The sequence below is a fragment of the Panthera onca genome, chromosome C1, assembly GCF_046562875.1.
Source record: "Panthera onca isolate mPanOnc1 chromosome C1, mPanOnc1 haplotype 2, whole genome shotgun sequence".
Taxonomy (NCBI): Eukaryota; Metazoa; Chordata; class Mammalia; order Carnivora; family Felidae; genus Panthera; species Panthera onca.
Window position 1 is genome coordinate 61,326,405 of NC_138346.1, and position 21,486 is coordinate 61,347,890.

General features: G+C 35.9%; 1 protein-coding gene across 4 annotated transcripts in view; it reads left to right on the forward strand.

The window, feature by feature from the left end:
- Positions 1 to 21,486, forward strand: part of SLC25A12 (solute carrier family 25 member 12) — a 206,049-nt gene that overhangs the window by 129,466 nt on the left and 55,097 nt on the right. For 3 of the 4 annotated variants that reach the window (XM_060621646.2, XM_060621648.3, XM_060621647.2), the window contains 2 exons: positions 5,293 to 5,408; positions 13,531 to 13,670. In XM_060621646.2, coding sequence (XP_060477629.1) covers positions 5,293 to 5,408; positions 13,531 to 13,670 — 256 coding nt within the window. Of the gene's footprint in view, positions 1 to 5,292; positions 5,409 to 9,990; positions 10,089 to 13,530; positions 13,671 to 21,486 lie in introns of those variants that run through there. The other variant, XM_060621650.2, reaches the window with a different exon arrangement.

Here is a 21,486-nt window from a genome sequence, read left to right on the forward strand (position 1 = left end):
ACTTTCTGTTTCCCACTCCTTTACCAAGGACAGTGATCAAAGATTAGAATAGTGTATGTAGTTGGTGCATTTTTTTACAGCCCCAAGAGGTATTCCTTGGTTCTGTTGTAGTTTTTGTGGTTTTTTTTTTGATGAGAGTCTTATAATTTGAAGTAGCATCACATAGGTTGTTTATAATTATCAAAACCAAATCTTAATAGCACTAGTATACAGAGGTCTAAGTGATTTAATTAAGTATGTGGGAAGAGCAGGTTTGAGAGAGGTCAATACCATACCTTTTTGTACCCTGGACTGCCTCACCTTCTGCTGCATGTTTTCTTAGCATGTAAACCACCCCCTTTCTCCTCTTCCGCATTCCTTTTCTTCCAATAGATAGTAAAATAAGCAGGAGTGTTTTGATATAGGTGTTTGTTGTGCAGAACCTTGTAGAAGCAACATCGTATGGTATAAATAGCATGATGGGTTGTCTAAAGTAAAAGTCATTAGTCAAATAGTATTTGTGAAATTGTGGCTTAAACTTTGAAATTGTGCTTTTATAATGAAAGGCAAAATGATTTTATGCATTAAGTGAAGATTTCAGGAACTATTCTTGTGTGATATAATCTAAAGTGTTTAGACAGTTGCTTGTTTGAAGCTGTAACTTCTAGAATTATAGTTTCTATGTTTAGCTCTGGCCAGAATTTCATCTGGAAGCTCTAGTCTATAATGTGTAAAACTATTACTTTTCTCTTTTAGTTTTTCATAACTGCTTTCCTTTACTCTTCTACATGCATATAGAAAAACCTTTTATGCAAAAATCTTGATGGTTTTAAAAATTGCAAAATTAACATATTAATATTTTGAAATTTTATTAGTTTCCATTCAGTAAATTTAAAAGGAACTTTGTAGAAAAATTTTAAAACATCCAATTCATAAAATCCATTATTTCAAAAAAAATTTTTTTAATGTTTATTTATTTTTGAGAGAGAGAGAGATAGAGACAGAATGTGAGCAGGGGAGGGGCAGAGAGATAGGGAGACACAGAATCCGAAGCAGGCTCCGGGCTCCAAGCTATCAGCACAGAGCCCGACGCGGGGCTTGAACCCACAAATGGCGAGATCCTGACTTGAGCTGAAGTTGGACGCCCAACCGACTGAGCCACCCAGGCTCCTGTAAAATCCGTTATTTCAGAGTATAAAATGAATACATGTTCTTTGTAAAAAGTCAAGCAGCAGGTATGGTAAAAAGTGAAGGTGTCACCCCATCCTTATTGAAAGAAAACAAACAATTTATTAAACTATGAACTAAGCAGTGGTTTCTTCACTCCAGTTAGTGTCTTGTGGTTTGCATTGGCGCTGCTTAAGTCTTGATCAAGGCCTTCTAACAATAGAGGCATTCATAGCAGGATAAAGGAAAAAGAGCCTTAAAAATTATTCCAGAACATGTTTGCTTTATGTTAGCAGATAAACAGGCCATTTCTTGCTTTATGAAAAGTATTGTTCCACTGTCATGTGGTATAAAAGGCCTATGGGCTAAAGATAGATAGGGAGCATATCAGAGAGACAAAATGGTCCATTACCCTCACCTCCTACTTCTTCCCAGTATTTTATTATGAAAATTCAAACATTCAGGAAGGTTGAAGGAATTTTACAGTGTATACTTAACATACCCATCATATTCTACCATTAACATTTTTCTGTGCTTCGTTTTTCATATATCTATCTTTACATCAATCCATCTTGTTTTTTCACACATTTCAAAGTAAATTGCGAACACTGATACTTTTCTTACACATTTCAGCATGCATATTATTAACTGGATTTCAGTATTTGTTTTGAGTGTTTTCTTTATATGTAAAATTTACCCACAGTGAATACAAAACTTAAAGGTGCATTTGCTGAGTTCTAATAAATGCCTATACTTGGGTAATCTCAGGTGACTTTTTACCATATTAAAATATATATAATAAAATTTATCATTTTAACCATTTTTAAGCATATATTTCAGTGGCATTAAGTATATTCATATTGTTGTACCACCATCACTATCCATTCTACCTTTTTTTTTTTTTTTCATCTTCTCATACTGAAACTCTACCCATGAAACAGTGAGTTCCTGTTTTGTCCCGATACTCAGCTTCTAGTAATCACTATTGTACTTTCTGTTTCTAATGTGTTTGACTATGTTAGATACTTCATGTAAGTGGAATAATGTATTATTTGTCCTTTCATGTTTGATTTCACTTAGCCTGTTGTTTGCAAGATTCACCCATGCTACAGCTTGTGTCAGAATTTCATTCCTTTTTAAGGCCGATTAATATGAAGCGACTTTATTTTTAAGTTGCTGATGCCTTTGTGTTTCTTAATTGATCTTTCTTCAAATAAATCACTCTGTGTAACAAAAGTAAGTGAGTATTGAGGATTGGTTGAGGATTCCCCCAATATCTTCTTTTTTAATTGTTTTTTTAATGTTTTATTTATTTTTGAGAGAAAGAGCATGAGCAGGGGCAGGGCAGAGAGAGAGAGAGGGACAGAGGATCCAAAGCAGGGTCTGTGCTGACAGCAGAGAGCCCGACATGGGGCTCGAGCACACGGGGATGGTCCCCAGGGGCAGGTGTAGATAACTGATGGGCCCTGCTGTCCCTGAAGAGGTAGCTTCCACTTTGGCTCCAGGAGACTGGTGGAATGAAAAGTATTGGGACCAGAAACTGGTTGCCCTTGCTCACAGTTTAACAAGGGAAACCAGAAAGCTGGATATTTGTGTGAAATATTTATAATTTCCTATGTTGGCAACTAATGTAACTAAAAATATTATTCTTTGCATGGCCAAAGAAAACACGTGTGGGCCAAATTTACTCTGCCAGCCGACCATTTATGACCTTTGCTAGTTAAGGAAAAAGTCTTACCTTTTCTCATAAATACAGAAAAGTTTTACTACTGAGTATGAAATGTATTTTAAAGCTACATATTCTGTATTTTAGGGTAATTGTATTTTTGATGTCAGATTCCTGAGACTATTTTGGAAAAACCAAGATGTTACAGGTTTTATTTTTATTTTTAATTCATAATCAGCCTAATTTTTAGTTTTTTAATTACTCTTATAATCAAAAGAATAATGCTAATTCTTCATGATAAAAATTTCAAACATAGAATTACATAATGTAGAAAATGAAGGCCTTCCTGTTTCCGATTCTGTGTCTCCCTCTCTCTCTGCCCCTCCCCCGTTCATGCTCTGTCTCTCTCTGTCCCAAAAATAAATAAAAAACGTTGAAAAAAAAATTAAAAAAAAAAAAAAAGAAAATGAAGGCCTTCTCTAAGTCATCCCTATATCATTACTGTATTTGTGTTATATATTCTTTTTTTTTTTTTTTTTTTTTTTTTTAAGTTTATTTATAATCTCTACACCCAACATGGAGCTTGAACTCACAACCCTGAGATCAGGAGACACATGCTGTACCGACTGAGCCAGAGCCAGGCAACCCTTGTGTTATACATTCTTATTAAAACCACATAGGACTCAGTGCTTTTTAGGAGTGTGTAGATGATGATACCTGATATGTTATAACTTCATTTGTTTTTACTACCTGAAAATTTGTGTAATGATAACCACACTTTTGTGTTTTTAGTAGTATACCAATGCATAAAATGTATTATGAAAGGTGACCTGATAAACAGTTTATTGGGTTGTTCTTCCCAGGATTCATTAGGCACTTAAGCTCCTAATTCCACCAAAGATTCTTCAGCAGGGGCACAGTGAAGGCATAGTCTTTAGTGTCCTGAATAATACCACCACAAAGCCTTTCCCTCAATAAAGGGAAAAGGCATAGTATGCACCATTGCTTTGGATATAATGTAATTTGTGTAACTTAAACATAATTCAGAGTGTTACAAGTAATGGAAAAGGAAACTACAAATGTAAAATATGTCTTAGATGAATGGAGACATAAAATGAAATGTAAAATGTAGTCATTTTCCTAAATCTGTGTTGAGAAATATAGCTCTCTGTAAAGCTATATATTCTTGGGGCACCTGGGTGGTTCAGTCAGTTAAGCGTCTAACTTTGGCTCAGGTCATGATCTCACAGTTCATGGGTTTGAGCCCCACTTTGGGCTCTCCGCTGACAGTGCAGAGCCTACTTTGAATCCTCTCTCTCTGTCCCTCCCCGCTTACTCAGTCTCTCTCAAAAATAAACACTTAAAAAAATAAATAAAAGCCGTATATTATAAATTGAGTTCATTCAAGAATATTTACAAGTTCTTACCTGAATCAAACTTGTGCTCTGTGACAAGCCTATCTTCTCGCAGGAAATCAGACTTTAAACAATGAATTACATAACTATTTTAATAAAAATTTTGCAAGGGGCACTAAAAAGGTACAGTGTGCTGCCGTAAGGCTGTAAAGGGTAAGTGAAATCATCTCGAGACTGTGAGATGGTTGGTTGTCTTGAGGAAATGATATTTGATCTGGACTATGTAAGGATGGGTACAAATTAAATGGGCAGAAGTTTGGAGATGGTGGGATCATTCCAAGGAAAGTGAAATGTTGTGTGATGGTCCTGGGTGGAAGGAGCAGGGATTGAAAAAGAGTGGGTTGGAGTGCAGAGAACAAAGGGGAGGCATACAGAGATCAGATCCTAAGGGGCAAGAAGCCATGTTAAGATTAGGTCTATTCCTTTTGATTGGGTGACTATAAATGTATTGTCCAAACCAGGCCATTTGAGAATAAAAGGCAGCACCATTACTAATATGAATAAGTAAATAAATAACTACATGTATTTATATATTTATAAAAAACCAGATTTTTATATTGCTGTTACTTGGATATTAGTCACTTACCAATAGCAGCAACATGGTGTGGGATGTTTGCAGCAAGCTTGCTATGGAAGATGACTCTAAACTATACACTAGCATATGCCAACTGTATAAGATCATTGAAGGCAATTTTAGTATAATTTTGGCCACTGGCTAATTTCACAACCCTGAGTATTCTAGGACTCCACGTGCTTTAGTTTCCCTCCTCTTGTTTTGAATCTTCCTTTAAAAAATGTATTATTGACATTTCAAGCCTATAAAACACAGACGAGTATAGCAAATTCAATATCCTCATCACCAAGTTTTGGTAATTATTAAAATAATTATTAAATTTGTTTTATTTATATTTTTAATCTCCTGGATTATTTTGAAGCAAATTCCAGATGACTTCCCTTTACCAATTGTGTGGTTACCCTGAGCTATAGTTCATACAGTAAAGACAGGTTAAATGCCTGATATTTCCCTTTCTTTACCAGCCAATAACATGTTATATTTTGTTCCAGATTGATCTCCTATCAAGAATTCTTGGCATTTGAATCTGTTTTGTGTGCTCCAGATTCTATGTTCATAGTGGCTTTCCAGTTGTTTGACAAGAGTGGAAATGGAGAGGTGACATTTGGTAAGGAAAAAAAAAGATTATAAGGGATAAGTGAAGTTAGTGAAGCTGGTCCAGTCTTTAATTGCTAAATCTAGTAAATGCATATAAATTGCTGATTATCTAGGAGCTAGTTAATAAGTGAAGTATTGATTTCCTCAAAGAATTTACACAGATAAAATTAAAATGGTGTATTTTCTTTAAAGCATTAGACAATTGCAAAAAATTAAGGAATCTTTGCTCATTGAGTCATTTATTGACACTTATACATTCCAAAAATATGTGGTGTAAAATTTTCTTGCTCTGGGCTAGCCTGAGCAAAATTCTTTATGAAACAGACCAGGAACAACATGGAATAATCATATCATTCTTGAAGGGATTTTTGGGTAGAGAGTGCATAGCTCCTCAGTAGCAGTTTGGAAAAGTGCTACGATGTAACACCAAGAATGGAACTGAAGGAGGGAGTTAAGAATAGTTAGCATTCTCTGAATTACCATTGTAGATTTTTGATTTTAGGAAACAAGCCTAGAACATTGAAACTAACATTTGTGTTAAATATAGAAATTGATATAAATCCTTTGCTAGGCATATAATCTAGCACAAGATCAGTGTTTGACAAGCATATAAACTAGAATTTCTGTTTGTAGCCGTGGATGTTTTAGTTTTTAAAGACGCTTATTTGCAGAAATTAGTTTACGTTTACCGTATCTGCTAATTTTTCCTGCAACAGGTTTTTCAATAAAAACAATGCAGTGTTTTCAAGGACCTTGAATCCTCTTCTTTTAAAAAAAATATTTATATATTTTTATTGTGATAAAAGAACACATAAAATCTTAACCATTTTTCAGTGTACAGTTCAGTAGCATTGAGTATATTCACATAGTTGTGAAACAGATTTCCAGAACATTTTTATCTTGTAAAGCTGAACTTGAGCCCCTTTTATAGGGTGAATTTGCATCAATATGTTGTAGAGAGACTCTTGAAAATCAGGCTTTCCCGGAGCTAAATATTTATTCACCACAGAATTTGTCTTATAAAAAAAATCCTTCAGTTACACCCAAAGGAGGAAGTATCACTGCCATGAAAAGAATGGTGAGAAAATACAGGTATTAGAAGGACCAGTGGTGCCCTTTAATGCTTTTAGTGGGCACATTTTCTAGCTTGGCATTGACTGTTTCCTTTTGTCCATTGACCCAGTTGTTGTCTGTGTAAGATTTCCCCAAATAATTACCTATGCAGAACTCCTTAGGTTTCTGTATCCATGTTGGCATACTCCTGCTTTGGAGCAGGCTCTGGCCATTCTGCCTCGTAAAGAAGGTTGATTTTTCCCAGAAGCACCCAAATTCTGTAGTTTAAAATATAAAACCTTATCATCTCATCACTCAGCATTAACCCCAGACCACTAATAATGCTGCATTTTCTGTTTTCAATAGGTACCACACATTCTCACATGTCTCACTTCCAAATGTGCAGCAATACTTGGGAAATACTTTGATACAAATATCTGTATTAGTGATGGTAGACCTGTGCTTCTATCATGTATCCATTGTTTTAAGAATTAGATTTCCCAAAACCAAATTGTGGGGACTTTTGTCCTTCCTACCTTGGTATCATGGTTCTTTGTGTCATCTCCATTTGATGCTTTTCGCAATTTCTATTTTAAAAAACAAGTCACTCAAGTCAGTTCATCCAGTCGACTAACAATAGAGACCCATGCCAGTGTTGATTAGTAGATTAAAATGGGTATAAGAAGCAGTTGAGTGGTTTATGAACACATTTATTTCATGCAAATGAGAGCTTGTAGTTATTAGATCCCAACTTTAGCATTTTAAAGATCTTTTGTTTTTCTCCCAGACTATGATTCATGAGTTAGAATTTTCAGAAAATATAATTAGGATTAGAAGCAAAACAAATCAGTTTTAGTTGTTATAGCTCCTGATATGACCTGAAAAATAAACATATGAACCCTCCAAAATCCTGCTTTCATTCTTCTGCTTCATAATGTAAAGATAGGAAGATTCCTATGGAATGAGGTACTGCTGAATGCCCTTTCAACATTGTTCTTGGAGCCCCTGGCCAGTTGGGTGGTTGTCTTGATGATGGTCATCTGTTTCTTGGGGACCTTGACCATTTTCCCTTCCTGTCTTGCCTCCCTAGTTTTGAAGATTCATTTTAGACAAATTTTCTTAAATAAAAATCATAATGAAGGAGAGAAAGTTTAATTTTATATTATTAAGGAAGGAGGAGAAGCATTGAAACTGTTACAAATGCGATTTAACAAGATTTCTAAGGCCTACTCATTACAGGCTGTTTTCAAGACTACAGAATTTCAGCATAAGGAACTAATTAACTTGGAGTTTATTTTTATAGGATTTTGGATCTGTGTTAAAGGTCAGTTTTCATGTTTGTATCCACTTAATAAAATGAATTGTGCTTATGTATTTATAGATATATGTTTAGGTAAAAGGAAATTATAGATCCATTCTAACTGTAAATCCTTTTCACCAAATGGCCTTATATTTTCTAGTTTAGAATTTATTTAAAGTACAATTTTCTCTTGTGCACACCAGGAGAGAAAGGCGGGAGAGAATATTGGATGCCAGGTGTAATGGAGTGGGGGGGGGGAACTGTTATGCCATTGGTATCTCATGGACTATGATGATGATGTTATTATCTGTGTATTTGTATATATTGTTCTCATCTATGCTTTTGTTTTTTTAGATATGCTTTTTAATACACATCAGATTAGATACTTAAGTTGTGTACATTTTTGCAAGTATTTATGTAAATAGGAATATCGAACAACATTTACTTGAGTGCTGGACAAGTTTTTTGTTTCTGTTTTTTAATTGTTAGAGATGCCTCTGCTTTGGGGGAGAAGACTTACATTGAGACCTCGGTAATCCATTTCAGAATGTGCAAGCAAGCGCAGGAGAGGGTTCTGGAGTTTTTAAAAGAGTGAATAAAACCATAGTTGTTTCCTCTTTGATGTTCTTTTAATAAAATTTCTAATGCATGCTGTGGATAATTACTTAATGGCTTATATATCTGTTACTGCCACTGTTGAGCCTTGTGGAGGCCGTTGCATGATTGGTGTGTGCTAGATACAGTCTAAACTTGCCTTGGTCTCACTACTAGCCTCTAGTGTACTGGATATTCTGCTTGATAGAATTAGGTTGAGGTAACCTAGATAACCAGTTACACTACATTGTGTTGTCAGTAGCTGCCTTGCATTTGTCCCACATTTAAAAAATCAAAGCCCAGTGCGTTAACAAAGATGTAATCCTTCTAAAAAAATGAAACCCCAACTCCTGTCTATTAACTAATAAATGAATATAAGATATGTTGTACAGTCTAAGTTTTTTATTAAAATCTCATCAGCATTGTGTTCCAAAGCGCTTGCCTAGGAATGGGACCTCTCCAAAGTGATTTTTTTCAAGGGCACATCTTTATCCCCTCACTGTAGAACCCTGAAAAAGCAGGGATTCCTTTTGATTTGGTACTGTTTTTGATTGTCATTAAATACAGCAAATAGAAATGGGTTCCATTTGTGCCTTTAAAATAGACTCTTTTTCTCTGAAGGGAAGAATAGATTGGGGTGGGTTAGGCATAACCACCGCTGTTTTTAAAAGGTTCGGGAGATGGAAGTCTAGATGTGAAAAATTACCCTCTCTCAGTGGGAACAAAGCTGTAGACATGGAATACTATGAAAATCTAATGGTAACCAATACCTAATTTGGTCTAGTAAGAATTAGAGCTTCACCTGGGTGTTCAAAATAAATCAGTAAGAATTTTGAGACCCCTTTCAGATATTGCAGAAAAAAATCCTGTTAATACTGAAGGCTACTAGAGTAGCTTAGAGTTTAAGGTTAAAAAAAAAGGTCATAGTGTTATTAGTTTTTATGCATTTGGTGATAGACTGGTGAAGCATCTAGTTTCTATAGTAATAGATGCTCTTTAAATGTAAACTCATCCTTCCTGAGAAATGGACCTTCACATATATTTGGCAGCAGGACTACTCTGTTGACTAATTGTATGGTAGTCCCTTCTGGAGGTAGGTAAAGGATTAATAGAAATACTTTTGCTTAGAGAAACAGAGGAAGTCACCTAGGAAATTAATGACCCAACTGGAAGTAGAACCTAGTAGTCTGGGACTGAGTCTACATGCTATTTTGGTTGGGACTTCCTCTACCAAGTTCCTGTTGTTGAACATTCTGTTGTTGTTGTTTGTTTTCCTTTGTTTTCTTTTTTGGTCTCTTAGTTGTTCCTCTTCTTTCTCCCCAAGTTTTCCTTCACTGAAAAACTCTTTACTTCCACAAGTCTCGCCATTGTTTTTGTTCAGTTATACACAAGGAATTCACTGTTTTGGTGGGAGTCCTTCTAAAAGCCTCTCTGACTTCACTTTAAGAACTATGCAGATGAAACTGAGCTATTGAGGACTCCCCCGCCCCCACCCCCACTGACAATAAAAATGTTTGGTCTCAAGCCTCTTAAGTTGGAAGCAGTGGCTCCTGCTGGGCTGGAATCCTTGGAATCAGGATGTCGTTGGGCTGATGGTAGGTGGGCTGTGTCACAGGGCTGATGGCTTGTATACCTACAGGAGGAGTTCTCTGGCCACACCGTTGGTACAGCAGCTCCTTCCAGGCTCATTCATGGAACAGGCATGGCGGCAGTCTTGGAGAAGAGTGCCAGCCCCGGTCAGAGGTAATTTTGTACTGAAGAAAGGTGAACAAGACCAGTAGGAAGCTCCCATAAGGACCAGGGGAGGGATGAGGGTGGATGAGATGGGGAGACACATTGTGGGCTGTTGGGGAAATGAAAACCTCTGTTAAGACATATTTACATAATATATATGCTTCAATGTGTAATTCATCTAGTCCAATCATCATAAGTGACTGATACAGCTGAACTGACTAATGTTATACGTCTGTGAACATTTTTACTTAATCACAGTTGTCACCATTACCTGCCCTCCTGACAAATCATACTCCTTTCCTTTGAGCAAAGAGAACATAATGACAGGCTACTTTTGTATCTGGCCCCAACTCCCTTTTCAAGAGGAATTATAAACCATCTCTTTCATAAGCCCATGCTCTGCAGGAAGTGAAAAAGTGGTCTATTGTTTTCTATATGTCAGAAAACGAATGGATTCCTATATTCCATAGCAATACCAACCTAGTATAAAACAGTAGATCATGATCTTGCTGCCAATAAGATGTGACTGTCATAGCCCTTTCATCCAGGCCAGAACTATGGCCACTGAAATAATACTCCAAGGAGTGCTATTTAGAGCTAAAGACCCTTGTTTGCCACTGGAAAGACGGGATTCTCTGTGGGGGCGGTGGGGGTGGGGGTGGGGATTTGCTATGCATTTGTGGTTAGATGTATTGGGAATATTTGAGATTATTGGGGTTCCCTTTTATGTCATGCAGAACCGGATAAAACTGGATAAGAAGAGCATCACATGTTTGAGCTGTTGCCTCACACAAGTAGAAGCTCTCCAGTTCTGGAGCTTTTGTATAACTTTTTTTTTTGGATAAGCACATCCTGGTAAAGTAATTATGAATTGGATTTTAAAATAATAGTTGTACTAATTATTTTTATAAGCTTCCTGAATTAGCCTTAGGCAGTTGGTAGTAAAATAATAACAGAAGGGAAGTGGGACACATCAAGAGGTGCCAAAGTAGGTTTGAAATTTTGTTAGTCCTAGTAACTATAGTTGTAGCCTGTGACATAGTCAAAATAATTAAAAGTGTCTGGGGGGTGGTAGATAAAACAGCACATATTAATGCTCATAATAAAATCATGTCCAAAGCTATCAATGACCACTTTGGGAGAAGTAGGAAATGTTGAAACAAATAGTAATGGAAAATGACACTTCAATATTTGGGAAGATTACTATGAGTAATTTAAGCTATCATTTTAATTGTTTCAAAGATATTCCAAGATCTTAGCTAGAGGTTGCTAGGAAGTTTACAAAATAGGATTTTAGTTAAAGTTTTTATTATGGAACTTTTTCTGAATGTAAATTAGACATTATAACTTTGGTTTATCCTTTTTGTGATAGTAGAAAACAATTTTCATAAGTAAATTTTCATAGTTTGAAAGCTTTTGAATCTTTGATTGTATTTGATTAATTTCACAGTAATATTCTAATATTTTCTGATCATGTAAAGGGAATTCAGTTTTATTCCACCATTGTTTAAAACTTAATCTAGGTAGCAGTATGTACATTTCTTGTCAAATAGTTGAGTTTTAGGATTTGTGACCTTTAAAATAAAGGTTATAAAAAATGTATTCCCTTTCATAATCTTAATATTTAAATTAAATATATGTAGTAGTTTAAGTTATTCTATTCTGCTTTCCCTTAATTTCTTTGTGTTTTATTAGTTTAACACTATTTGTTGGATCTTAAAAATAAGAAATCAAAGTAATTAATTTGGGAATAAAGCAGCTAATTATTTAAAAAAAGATCCTAAAAAAAATCTTTGCTGATCTCTCTTAATATATTTAGCTCTATTTTTGGTAACCCTTATTATTTTAATTATCTTATAAACTTTGACATATTTTACAACTGTTGATATTCCACATAGATTTGAGGGTAAACTTTTATATTGGTTAAAAGCCAAGATCTATCCCATGAATTGCTACTGAGTTTTTGTTTTTTTGTTTTTGTTTGTTTGTTTTTTTGCTTTTAGAAACAAAACCCCATATCTTTAATTTGTGTTTATGGAAGGTGAAAATATTTTAATGTGGTTTGAAAATTATGATATAGTATTGCTAATTAGGCAAGAAATAAATGCTATATTCCATTTGAAAGAAAAGATGAGAATCCCATCTCCCCAGTGACATCCAATGCCTTCTTCCAACTTACTGATAGCAGTGACCTATTCGGAGCTGTTATATTGAGTCCAGACTGGTAGGATTTCCAGTTCAGGATTCTTACACTCTCTTCCACCTCCCCCTCCCCACCCCAGTAATGCTTTTATCAAGAAAAAAATGGTATATAAAACTAAAGGGAATCCATTAAACCATTTACAATATGAGATCAGTATCTTATTCAAAGAATTTACAGAAATTAGAGAAAGTAGCATAGTTGGAGATTATAAAACATTAAACTTGTATTTGCTAATTAGTAAAATTGTAGCTATGGATGGTAAAACGCTTTCACTAATTGGCTTACATTTGAAAATAATTTTGTTCTTAAGACATCAATAAAACAGGCTTCCTGCTTTCTTAACTTTGTTAATGACTTTTTTTTTTTTTTTTTGGCATGAGCTTCTAAATTAGGCTATCCAGTCTATGCTTGTTAAAGTACCAGTCATTTGTGAATTGACTTTTATAGTAAGTGTAGAACTGTGTAAGAAAGTGACTGACATTGTTAGTGCATGAAGACCAGCTGTCAGAGGGTTTTGGTTGTATATTTACACAGTGTGACTGGTTCCTATCTTAAAGTTAGTGTACTGTGTTTAGTCCTTCTTTATTTAAAAGTGAATCACTAATTTCACTTATCTTAAAATATTTTAATAGTTGAGACTAATAATCATGCTTTTTATGGGGATTTTGTAGCTTTGTGTCAAGACCATATTTTTGACAATATCAGAAGCTTTTAATAAGGTGCTTGCTGCTGAGCTAATGATACGCTTTTGGTAGTATTTCTTATACCTATCTTCAATAGACAGATTCAGGCTAGTGTGAATGTAATAATCAAGCCTCAATCAAACCATACTTAGTATGACAAATATTGCATTATACTGTAATTTAGGTATTCATGCTTCTGATAAAGGGCTTAATTCGACTCCTTGAGGAACCGGGAAAACACTATTGATTTTATACAGGAATGCAAAGTAGCAGCCATTTATAGTGCAAGATATAAATCACTTCCTAATTAAAATTAAATCAAGAGAAATTAAGAATCTCATGGCCTTATATGTAATGGTACACAATCTTAAGTGTAAAATTATATTTTGTATCAATTGTGTTCCTGTGCATGGGTTTCTGGGCACGAAAAATTTTGCAGCTAATCTTAATAGAAGCAGGTAATATTGACTTGAAATTTCTCTTAATTTCTTTCTGTAGGAACATTGCAGTGGACTAAACTACTTGTTCCAGATATAATTTGTTTATTTTTGTCTTCCCTTTTAAGAAAATGTCAAAGAAATTTTTGGACAGACTATTATTCATCACCATATCCCTTTTAACTGGGACTGTGAATTTATCCGACTGCATTTTGGGCATAATCGGAAGAAGCATCTTAACTACACAGAATTCACACAGTTTCTCCAGGTGAGCCTAGTTTTTATAACCGATGTAAATATATACCATTTCTTCTCCACTTCCCTTTTAGTTTTAAGTTTGTTACCAAAAATAGCAATTCCCTGTGGCATTTCTTATTTCCCACTGCAGGTTTAAGCTTGTTACCAAAAATAGCAATTCCCTGTGGCATTACACCCCCATTTCTTATTTCTTACTTCCAGAGGCAACTTTTAAGCACTCTTAAACTTGTTTCTTTTCAGCAATCACTTTCATAGCTCACCACAAGTGTAGCTGCCATCTGTTACCGTCCAGTGCTATTACAGTACCATTCATTGTATTACCCACACTGTACCTCTCATCTCTGACTTACGCCGTAACTGGAAGCCCGTACACCCCACTCTCCTCCATTCATTTTGCCTATCCCCCCCCCACACTTCCCCTCTGGCAACCACCGGTTTTCTGTATTTATGGGTCTGTTTCAGCTTTGTTTTACTTTTTAGATTCCACATATAAGTGAAATCATATGGTATTTGTCTTCTTTGTCTTTGATTTACTTCATTTAGCATAATACCCTCTAGGTCTATCACTGTTGCTGCAAATGGTAAGATCTCATCCCCCCCCCCCTTTTTTTTTATGGCTGAGTAATATTCCATTGTATGTATATACCCCATCTTCTTTATCTGTTCATCTATCGATGAATACCTGGGTTGCTTCCAGATGTCTTGGCTATTGTTAATAATGCTGCAATAGGGGCACCTGAGTAGCTCAGTTGGTTAAGTGTGTGACTCTTTATTTCTGCTCAGGTTGTGATCTCACGGTTCATGGGTTAGAGTCCCAAGCTGGGCTCCATGCTGACTGCGTGGAGCCTGCTTGGGATTCTCTCTCTCCCCGTCTCTCTGCCCCTCCCCGGCTTGTGTGAGCATTCTGTCTCTCAAATAAATAAAAACTTTTTTTAAAATGCTGCAATAAACATAAGGATGCTTATATCTTTTCAAATTATTGTTCATTTTCTTTGGGTAAATACCCAGTAGTGGAATTATTGGATTGGATGGTGTTTCTATATTTAATTACTTGGAGGAAACTCCATACTGTTTTCTGAGAGGTTGCACCAGTTTACATTCCCACCAACAGTGCATGAGGGTTCCGTTTTCTCCACATCCTCAACAACACTTGTTATTTCTTATGTTTTTAATACTAATCATTCTGACAGATGTGAGGTGATATTGTGGTTTTGATTTGCATTTCCTTGATTAGTGATGGTGAACATCTTGTCATGTGTCTGTTGGCTATCTGTATGTGTTCTTTGGAGAAATGTCTGTTCAGCTCCTCTGTTTTTTAATCATTGTTTTTTGGTGTTGTAGAAGTTTTTCATGTATTTTGGATATTAACTCTTTATTGGATGTGTGATTTGCAAATATCTTCTCCCATTCAGTACATTGTCTTTTCATTTTGTTGATTGTCTCCTTTACTGTGCAAAAGCTTTTTATTTTGGTGTAGTCCCTATAGTTTACTTTTGTTTTTGTTTCCTTTGCTTCAGGAGACCTATTGAGAAAAATGTTGCTAAGGCCAATATCAGAGAGATTATTGCCTGTGTTTTCTTCTAGGAGTTTTATGGTTTCAGATCTTACATTTAAGTCTTTAATCCATTTGGAGTTTATTTTTGTGTATGGTTAAGACGGTGGTCCAGTGTCATTCTTTTGCATAGTTTTGTCCAGTTTTCCCAGCACCGTTTGTAGAAGAGACTGTCTTTTTCTCATTGTGTACTCTTTCCTGCTTTGTTACAGATTAATTGACCATATGATTGTGGGTTTATTTCCGGGCTGTCTGTTCCGGTCCATTGATCTATGTGTGTTTTTGTTCCAGTACCATACTGTTTTGATTACTACAGCTTTGTAATTTATCTTGAAATCTGGACCTCCAGCTTTATTCTTCTTTCTCAAGATTGCCTTGACAGTATGGGGTCTTTTGTAGTTCTGTACTCTACTTTTAAATTCTTCACTTTTTGGTATTTTTCATTGAATTTCAACTGTGGAAGATCAGGAGCTGGTTCTTTCATCTCTCTCTCTCTCCCGTAGACATTTTCTGTCTCCATCACCATATAATTCATATCTGAATTACTATAATTTTGTAAATACTATGGATGACTGGGGTGCCTGTGTGGCTCAGTCGGTTAAGTGTGTGACTTTTGATGTCATCTCAGGTCACGATTCCAGGGTTGTGGGATCAGGCTCTGCACTGAGCATGGAGCCTGCTTAAGATTGTCTCTCCCCCTCTGCCTCTTTCCTCCACTCGCTAATTTGCTCTTTCAAAAAATAAAAAATAAAAATAAAAATAGAGGCACCTGAGTGGCTCAGTTGGTTACACGTCCAACTTTTGGTTTCAGCTCAGTTCAGGATCTCATGGTTCATGAGATTAAGCCCTGCATTGGGCTCTGCACTGGCAGTGGGGAGCCTGCTTGGGCTTCTCTGTCTCCCCGTCTCTCTGCCCCTCCCCTGCTTGAGCGCGCTCTCTCTCTCTCTCTCTCTCTCTCTCTCTCTAAATAAACTTAAAAAAAAATACTGTGTTTGACTAAAATGATTACTTTTCTTAGCGTTTCTAGGTTTTCTTATTTGTTTAGTTTTCTATGTAGTAATGCTAATTCATTCTTAAATTTTGCCTCACTTATTAACATTTCATTTTAATGTGTTTACAAAATATTATGTACTCTATCAATTTCATCTTCTTGGAGCTAAGAGCTTTCTTTCTTAAGAAATGGAGATAAAATTCACTTAACATAAACTTAACCACATAAAAGTGCATAATTTAAGTGGCATTTAGTACAGTTCAGTGCTGGGCAACCACTATCTTTGTCTAATTCCAAAACATTTTTATTACTCCAAAAAAAAAAAAAATTGTTTACTCATTAAACAGTCACTCCCCATTCCTGTTTCTCCTCAGCCCCTGGTGACCACCAAACAGCTCTGACTCTATGGATTTACCTATTCTGGATAGTTCATGTACAGTAGTCCCCCCATTATTTACAGTTTTGCTTTTTACAGTTTCAGTGGATCCATGGTCAACCGTGGTCCAGAAGTACATAATCCTCCTTCTGACGTACCGTTAGAAGGTCAATGGTAGCCTACTACTATGTCACAATGCCTACATCATTTACCTCACTTCATCTTACCACTTAGACATTTTATTATCTCACATCATCACAGGAAGGAAGGTGAGTACAGCACAGTAGGATATTTTAAGAGGACAAGAGAGAAAGAGACCATGTTCACATAACTTTTATTGCAATATATTGTTATAATTTTTCTATTATTTTAGTGATAATCTCTTACTGTGTCCAATTTAGGAATTAAACTTTATCTTATGCATGTATAGGAAAAAAACATCATATATAGGGTTTGGTTCTATGTGTATCAGGCATTCACTTGGGGTTCCGAGAACATACACCCCACAGGTAAGGGAGGACTACTATTAATGGAGTTATACAGCATGACTTTTTGTGTCTGGCTTTTTTTTTCTTCTTTTTTTTTTTTTTTTTTTTACTTAGCATAATGTTTTCAAGGATTATCCAAGTTGTAGCATGTATTAGTACCTTATTCCTTTTTATGGCTGAGTAATATTCCATTGTATGGATATACTGTTTTTTGTCTATCCATTCATTAGTTAATGGAGCCTACTAATTGGGTGTTCTTACCTTTTGGTTATCACGAACGTTGGTGTACAAGTATTTGTTTGAATAGCTGTTTTCAAATCTTTTGAGTACATCTCTAGATATAAAATTGCTGAGTCATGATAATTTTATGTTTAATTTTTTGAGGAATTGCCAGACTGTTTCTCATAGCCCCTGCACCATTTTCCTGGAACTTTCTGACCTGCTTCATGGTTGGAGGCTGGACTTTGTACTTTTTGCATAGCTGTCGGTCTGTAATCCCCCTCAGCTTCGTACTGGGGAATGCATTTGTTTATCTTTTGTGTTGAATCTTCTGCTTACTGGATTCCATCTCTTTATTATAGTGTAGTTCCTCTTTTTGGTGGAATAGTTCCTGTAGTGGCTTCTTGAGGAAAGTATAGTAATTTTTTGTGAGACTTTTCATACCTGAAAACCTCTGTTCTATTTATACTTAGTATGGCTAGGTTTAGAATTCTAGTAGAAATTAGTTCCCTCCTAATTTTGAAAACATTTCTTTTTTGTTTTCTTTCTTCTGGTATTGCCACTGAGAAGTCCAATGCCATTCTCATTCTTGGTTTGTTTTTTTTTTTTTTAAGTTTATTTTGAGAGAAAGGGAGAGAGGGAGAGAACTCACCTGCATCTCCACGCGAGCTAGGGAGGGACAGAGAGAGAATCCGAAGCAGGCTTGGTGTCGTCAGCATGGAGTTGGAAGTGGGCCAAAGCAGGGCCTAATGCGAGGCTCGAATTCGTGGAAATTGTGAGATCATGACCTGAGCCTAAATCAAGAGTCAGACACTTAACTGAATGAGCCATGCAGGCGCCCCCATTCTCATTCTTGATTCTGTTTTGACTTTTTTTTTTTTTCCCATTCTGGAGAGTCAGATTTTTTTTCCTTTTCTTCAGTGTTTTGAAATTTCATGATGATATTCCTTGGTGCTGGGCATTTAGTGGGCTCTCTGAATTTGAAAACTTTTGTCCCTCAATTCTTGAAAATATTCTCATTACTTTTTTTTTATTTACTTCTATTTTCTTTCTTTATGGAACTAGTAAATATATTAAATGTATGATTTAGTTTTCTCTCCCACTTTCCGCCTGAACTTTTAGTAAGTTTTTAATTTTTGTTACATTTAAAATTTTCAGTTCTTTTTCGTTTTCTGAATATTCATTTTTAAAAAATAACATATTGTTCTTTTTCTATAGGTGTACTATTTTCTCTCACTTCTCCAAATATATTAAAGATAGGTGATTTTTTTCTTCCTGTGAATTGTCTGTTTTCTTCAATTTTCTTTCTTTTTCTCTGTTTGGGTTTTTGTTTTTTTGTTAGTGGCTTTTCTTACAGTCATTGGTCCTCTGCTCATATTTAAGATTGAGGCTTATTGGGAACTTTGGGTTCATGGTATTACTTATTAATTCTAAACCTTATTATAAAGTTTGCTGGCTCGGCTGTCATATTGGGGACCCTTTAATGTCTGTATGTTCAGGTCTTTCTTTTGCACTGGGGACCCAGAGAAGAATCATCTAGAATATTAGATCTGGCTATTGACATTATGGTTGCTGAATAATTCAAGAGGGTTAGAGGTCTCAACTTACAGTGTGGAGATGGGCTTTGATTTTATTACCTCTTTCCCACTGTACCTGGTCTCCTCTAGTCCAGATCCTCTATTAAATTCTCTAGGCAGTGAGTCTCTAGTCCTCTACCAGGGCTGGGAAAGGCCAGAATCCTGGCTACAGTGAAGTAGTGCAGGTGACTAAGTGAGTTTTAAACAGGCTTCCATCTGAGCTTCCTGTTTGTAGCTCCACCTTCACTGTCACTTGTAAGAGTGCTCGTGTAGCCAGTTCCGGAGTTTTTAAGGGGTCCTGTAATGTACGTTGCATAGCTTTTTGGCTTTTCCAATGTCTAGTTTTCTTTTATTTCTTTTTTTTTAAATGCTTTATTTTTTATTTTTTATTTTGAGAGAGAGTATGTACAAGCAGGGGACGGGCAGAGAGACAGGAGAGAGAGAATCCCACACAGGCCCCCACACTGTCAGTGCAGAGCCGGATATGGGGCTCAAACCCGCAAATTGTGAGATCATGACCTGAGCTGAAATCCAGAGTCAGATGCTCAACTCACTGAGCCACCCAGATGTCCCTCCGTGTTTAGTTTTCTTGACTCTGCTAAGTCAGTTGTCGCTTGCCTTTCTGCTCTACAATCTTAAAAAACGTAGTTGCTATCTTCTTTTCTGTTCTCTTTGTCCTTGAGTTTCTGTTTTGCTTTTAGTTCCTTTACTGTGATTTTTAGTGATGAGTGAAGTTTTGGAAGACTGCAGAATTACATGTACTAGTTCATTCTCATTCAAAGCCACAGTTTCTGAAGCGCGGCAGTTTTCATCTCTAGTTAGATGAAATGCATTTCCAGGTGTCTGAGATCTTTAGCTTTAGCGTAGCTTCCTTTTTTCATCCTTTCCCTCAGTTCCCCTATCCACACTTGAAATCTGGAAGCAGACTAATTTTTTTATTTATTACAGTATCTTTATCTTTTTAGATAAAGCATCTTTTTAGAGTATTTTTATGTATTTTATCTTTTATAACCCTGGGGTATTGTTTTACTTCATGAGCGTGATCACAGTTTGAAAACTGTATCCTTTAGGTGTGGTTATTTTAGTATACATGTTGCCGAAGCGAGTACTACGTGTGGTTATTTGTAGAACCCAGTGCTTGTTCTAACACTTGTACTGTTAGTGCCCACCTGACTGTCATTGGAAAATGCTCACACTTGAAAAGTTGAAAATATTGTATATTTGAGAGATGATTATTTAAAAAAGAAATGTTCTTTCGACTAGTATTTTTTAAGATTTCTCCACAGATGGTTTGTTCTTCTCATTGGTTGTCTTGCATTGTCTGAATGTATTTTACAATATCTAATTCTACCCTGATATACTAACTGTACTACATAAACTGAGAGCTTTAGATATGGGCTTTTTTCCCCCTTTGTTTGCTTCTCATTTTGAAGTCATTGATTTTAATTTTTTAAACTTTTTATTTTTAAGGATTTCAATTATATTTAAAAATAGAATAGTGTAATGAACTTCCATGTACCCATCAACCAGCTTCAACAGTTACTAACTGTTGGCCCATCTTGTTTTGTCTGTACTCTCCACTGTGCTCCCTCCTGGATCATTTGGAAGCCAATCCCAAACACTGTATATAGTTTTATCTGCAACTTTATTTATCTTTTTTTTTTTTTTTTTTAACGTTTATTTATTTTTGAGACAGAGACAGAGCATGAATGGGGGAGGGGCAGAGAGAGAGGGAGACACAGAATCTGAAACAGGCTCCAGGCTCTGAGCTGTCAGCACCTGAGCTGTCAGCACAGAGCCCGACGCGGGGCTCGAACTCACGGACCATGAGATCATGACCTGAGCCGAAGTCGGACGCTTAACCAACCAAGCCACCCAGGCGCCCCTAACTATGTATCTTTAAAAGATACATAGGAGCCCTCTGATTGCTGACCTAATAGAAAATAGAAAATCTGTTCTTCCAGTATTACTCTTGCAGTGAGGATTCTGCTCTGTCTTATTAATATAAAAGTTCACATTTTCTTCAGTATTGAGTGTCATTAATGAGGCTTCGTCATGTCCATGGCTGCCACTGGATATTTCTGAAAAACGAAGACATACATGGGAGAAGACAAAGGTGTAACAAAGACATAGAGAAGGAGGGAAAAAGTAGTGAGTAAGGGAAAACATATAAGATAAGGAGAGGACCTATGTCTGTTTCTGATGCTGCTTAGGAACATCCTTTCTGTGGGGGAATACTTTCAATCATATTTTAAGGTTGAAATAAAGACCTAAAATTCCTGCTTCATTTGAAGGATGATAGGGTTGGAGCTGAGGTGATAGGAAGATGGAGTGAGTAAGGGAGAATGATGAAAGTAGAAGGAGACAGAATTCGCAAATATGTGGAGATTATATAACACGCTCCCGAATAATTAATGGATCATAGAATAAAAGGAACATTAAAAAAAAATATCTTGAGACAAACTGAAATGAAAACACAACATACCAAAATGTATGGGATACAGCAAAAGCAGTTCTGAGAGAGAAGTTTCTAATGATAAACACCTACATTAAAAAAAAAAAAAAAAAAAAAGATCTCAAACTATCTTTACACCTCAAGGAACTAGAAGAAGAATAAACTAAG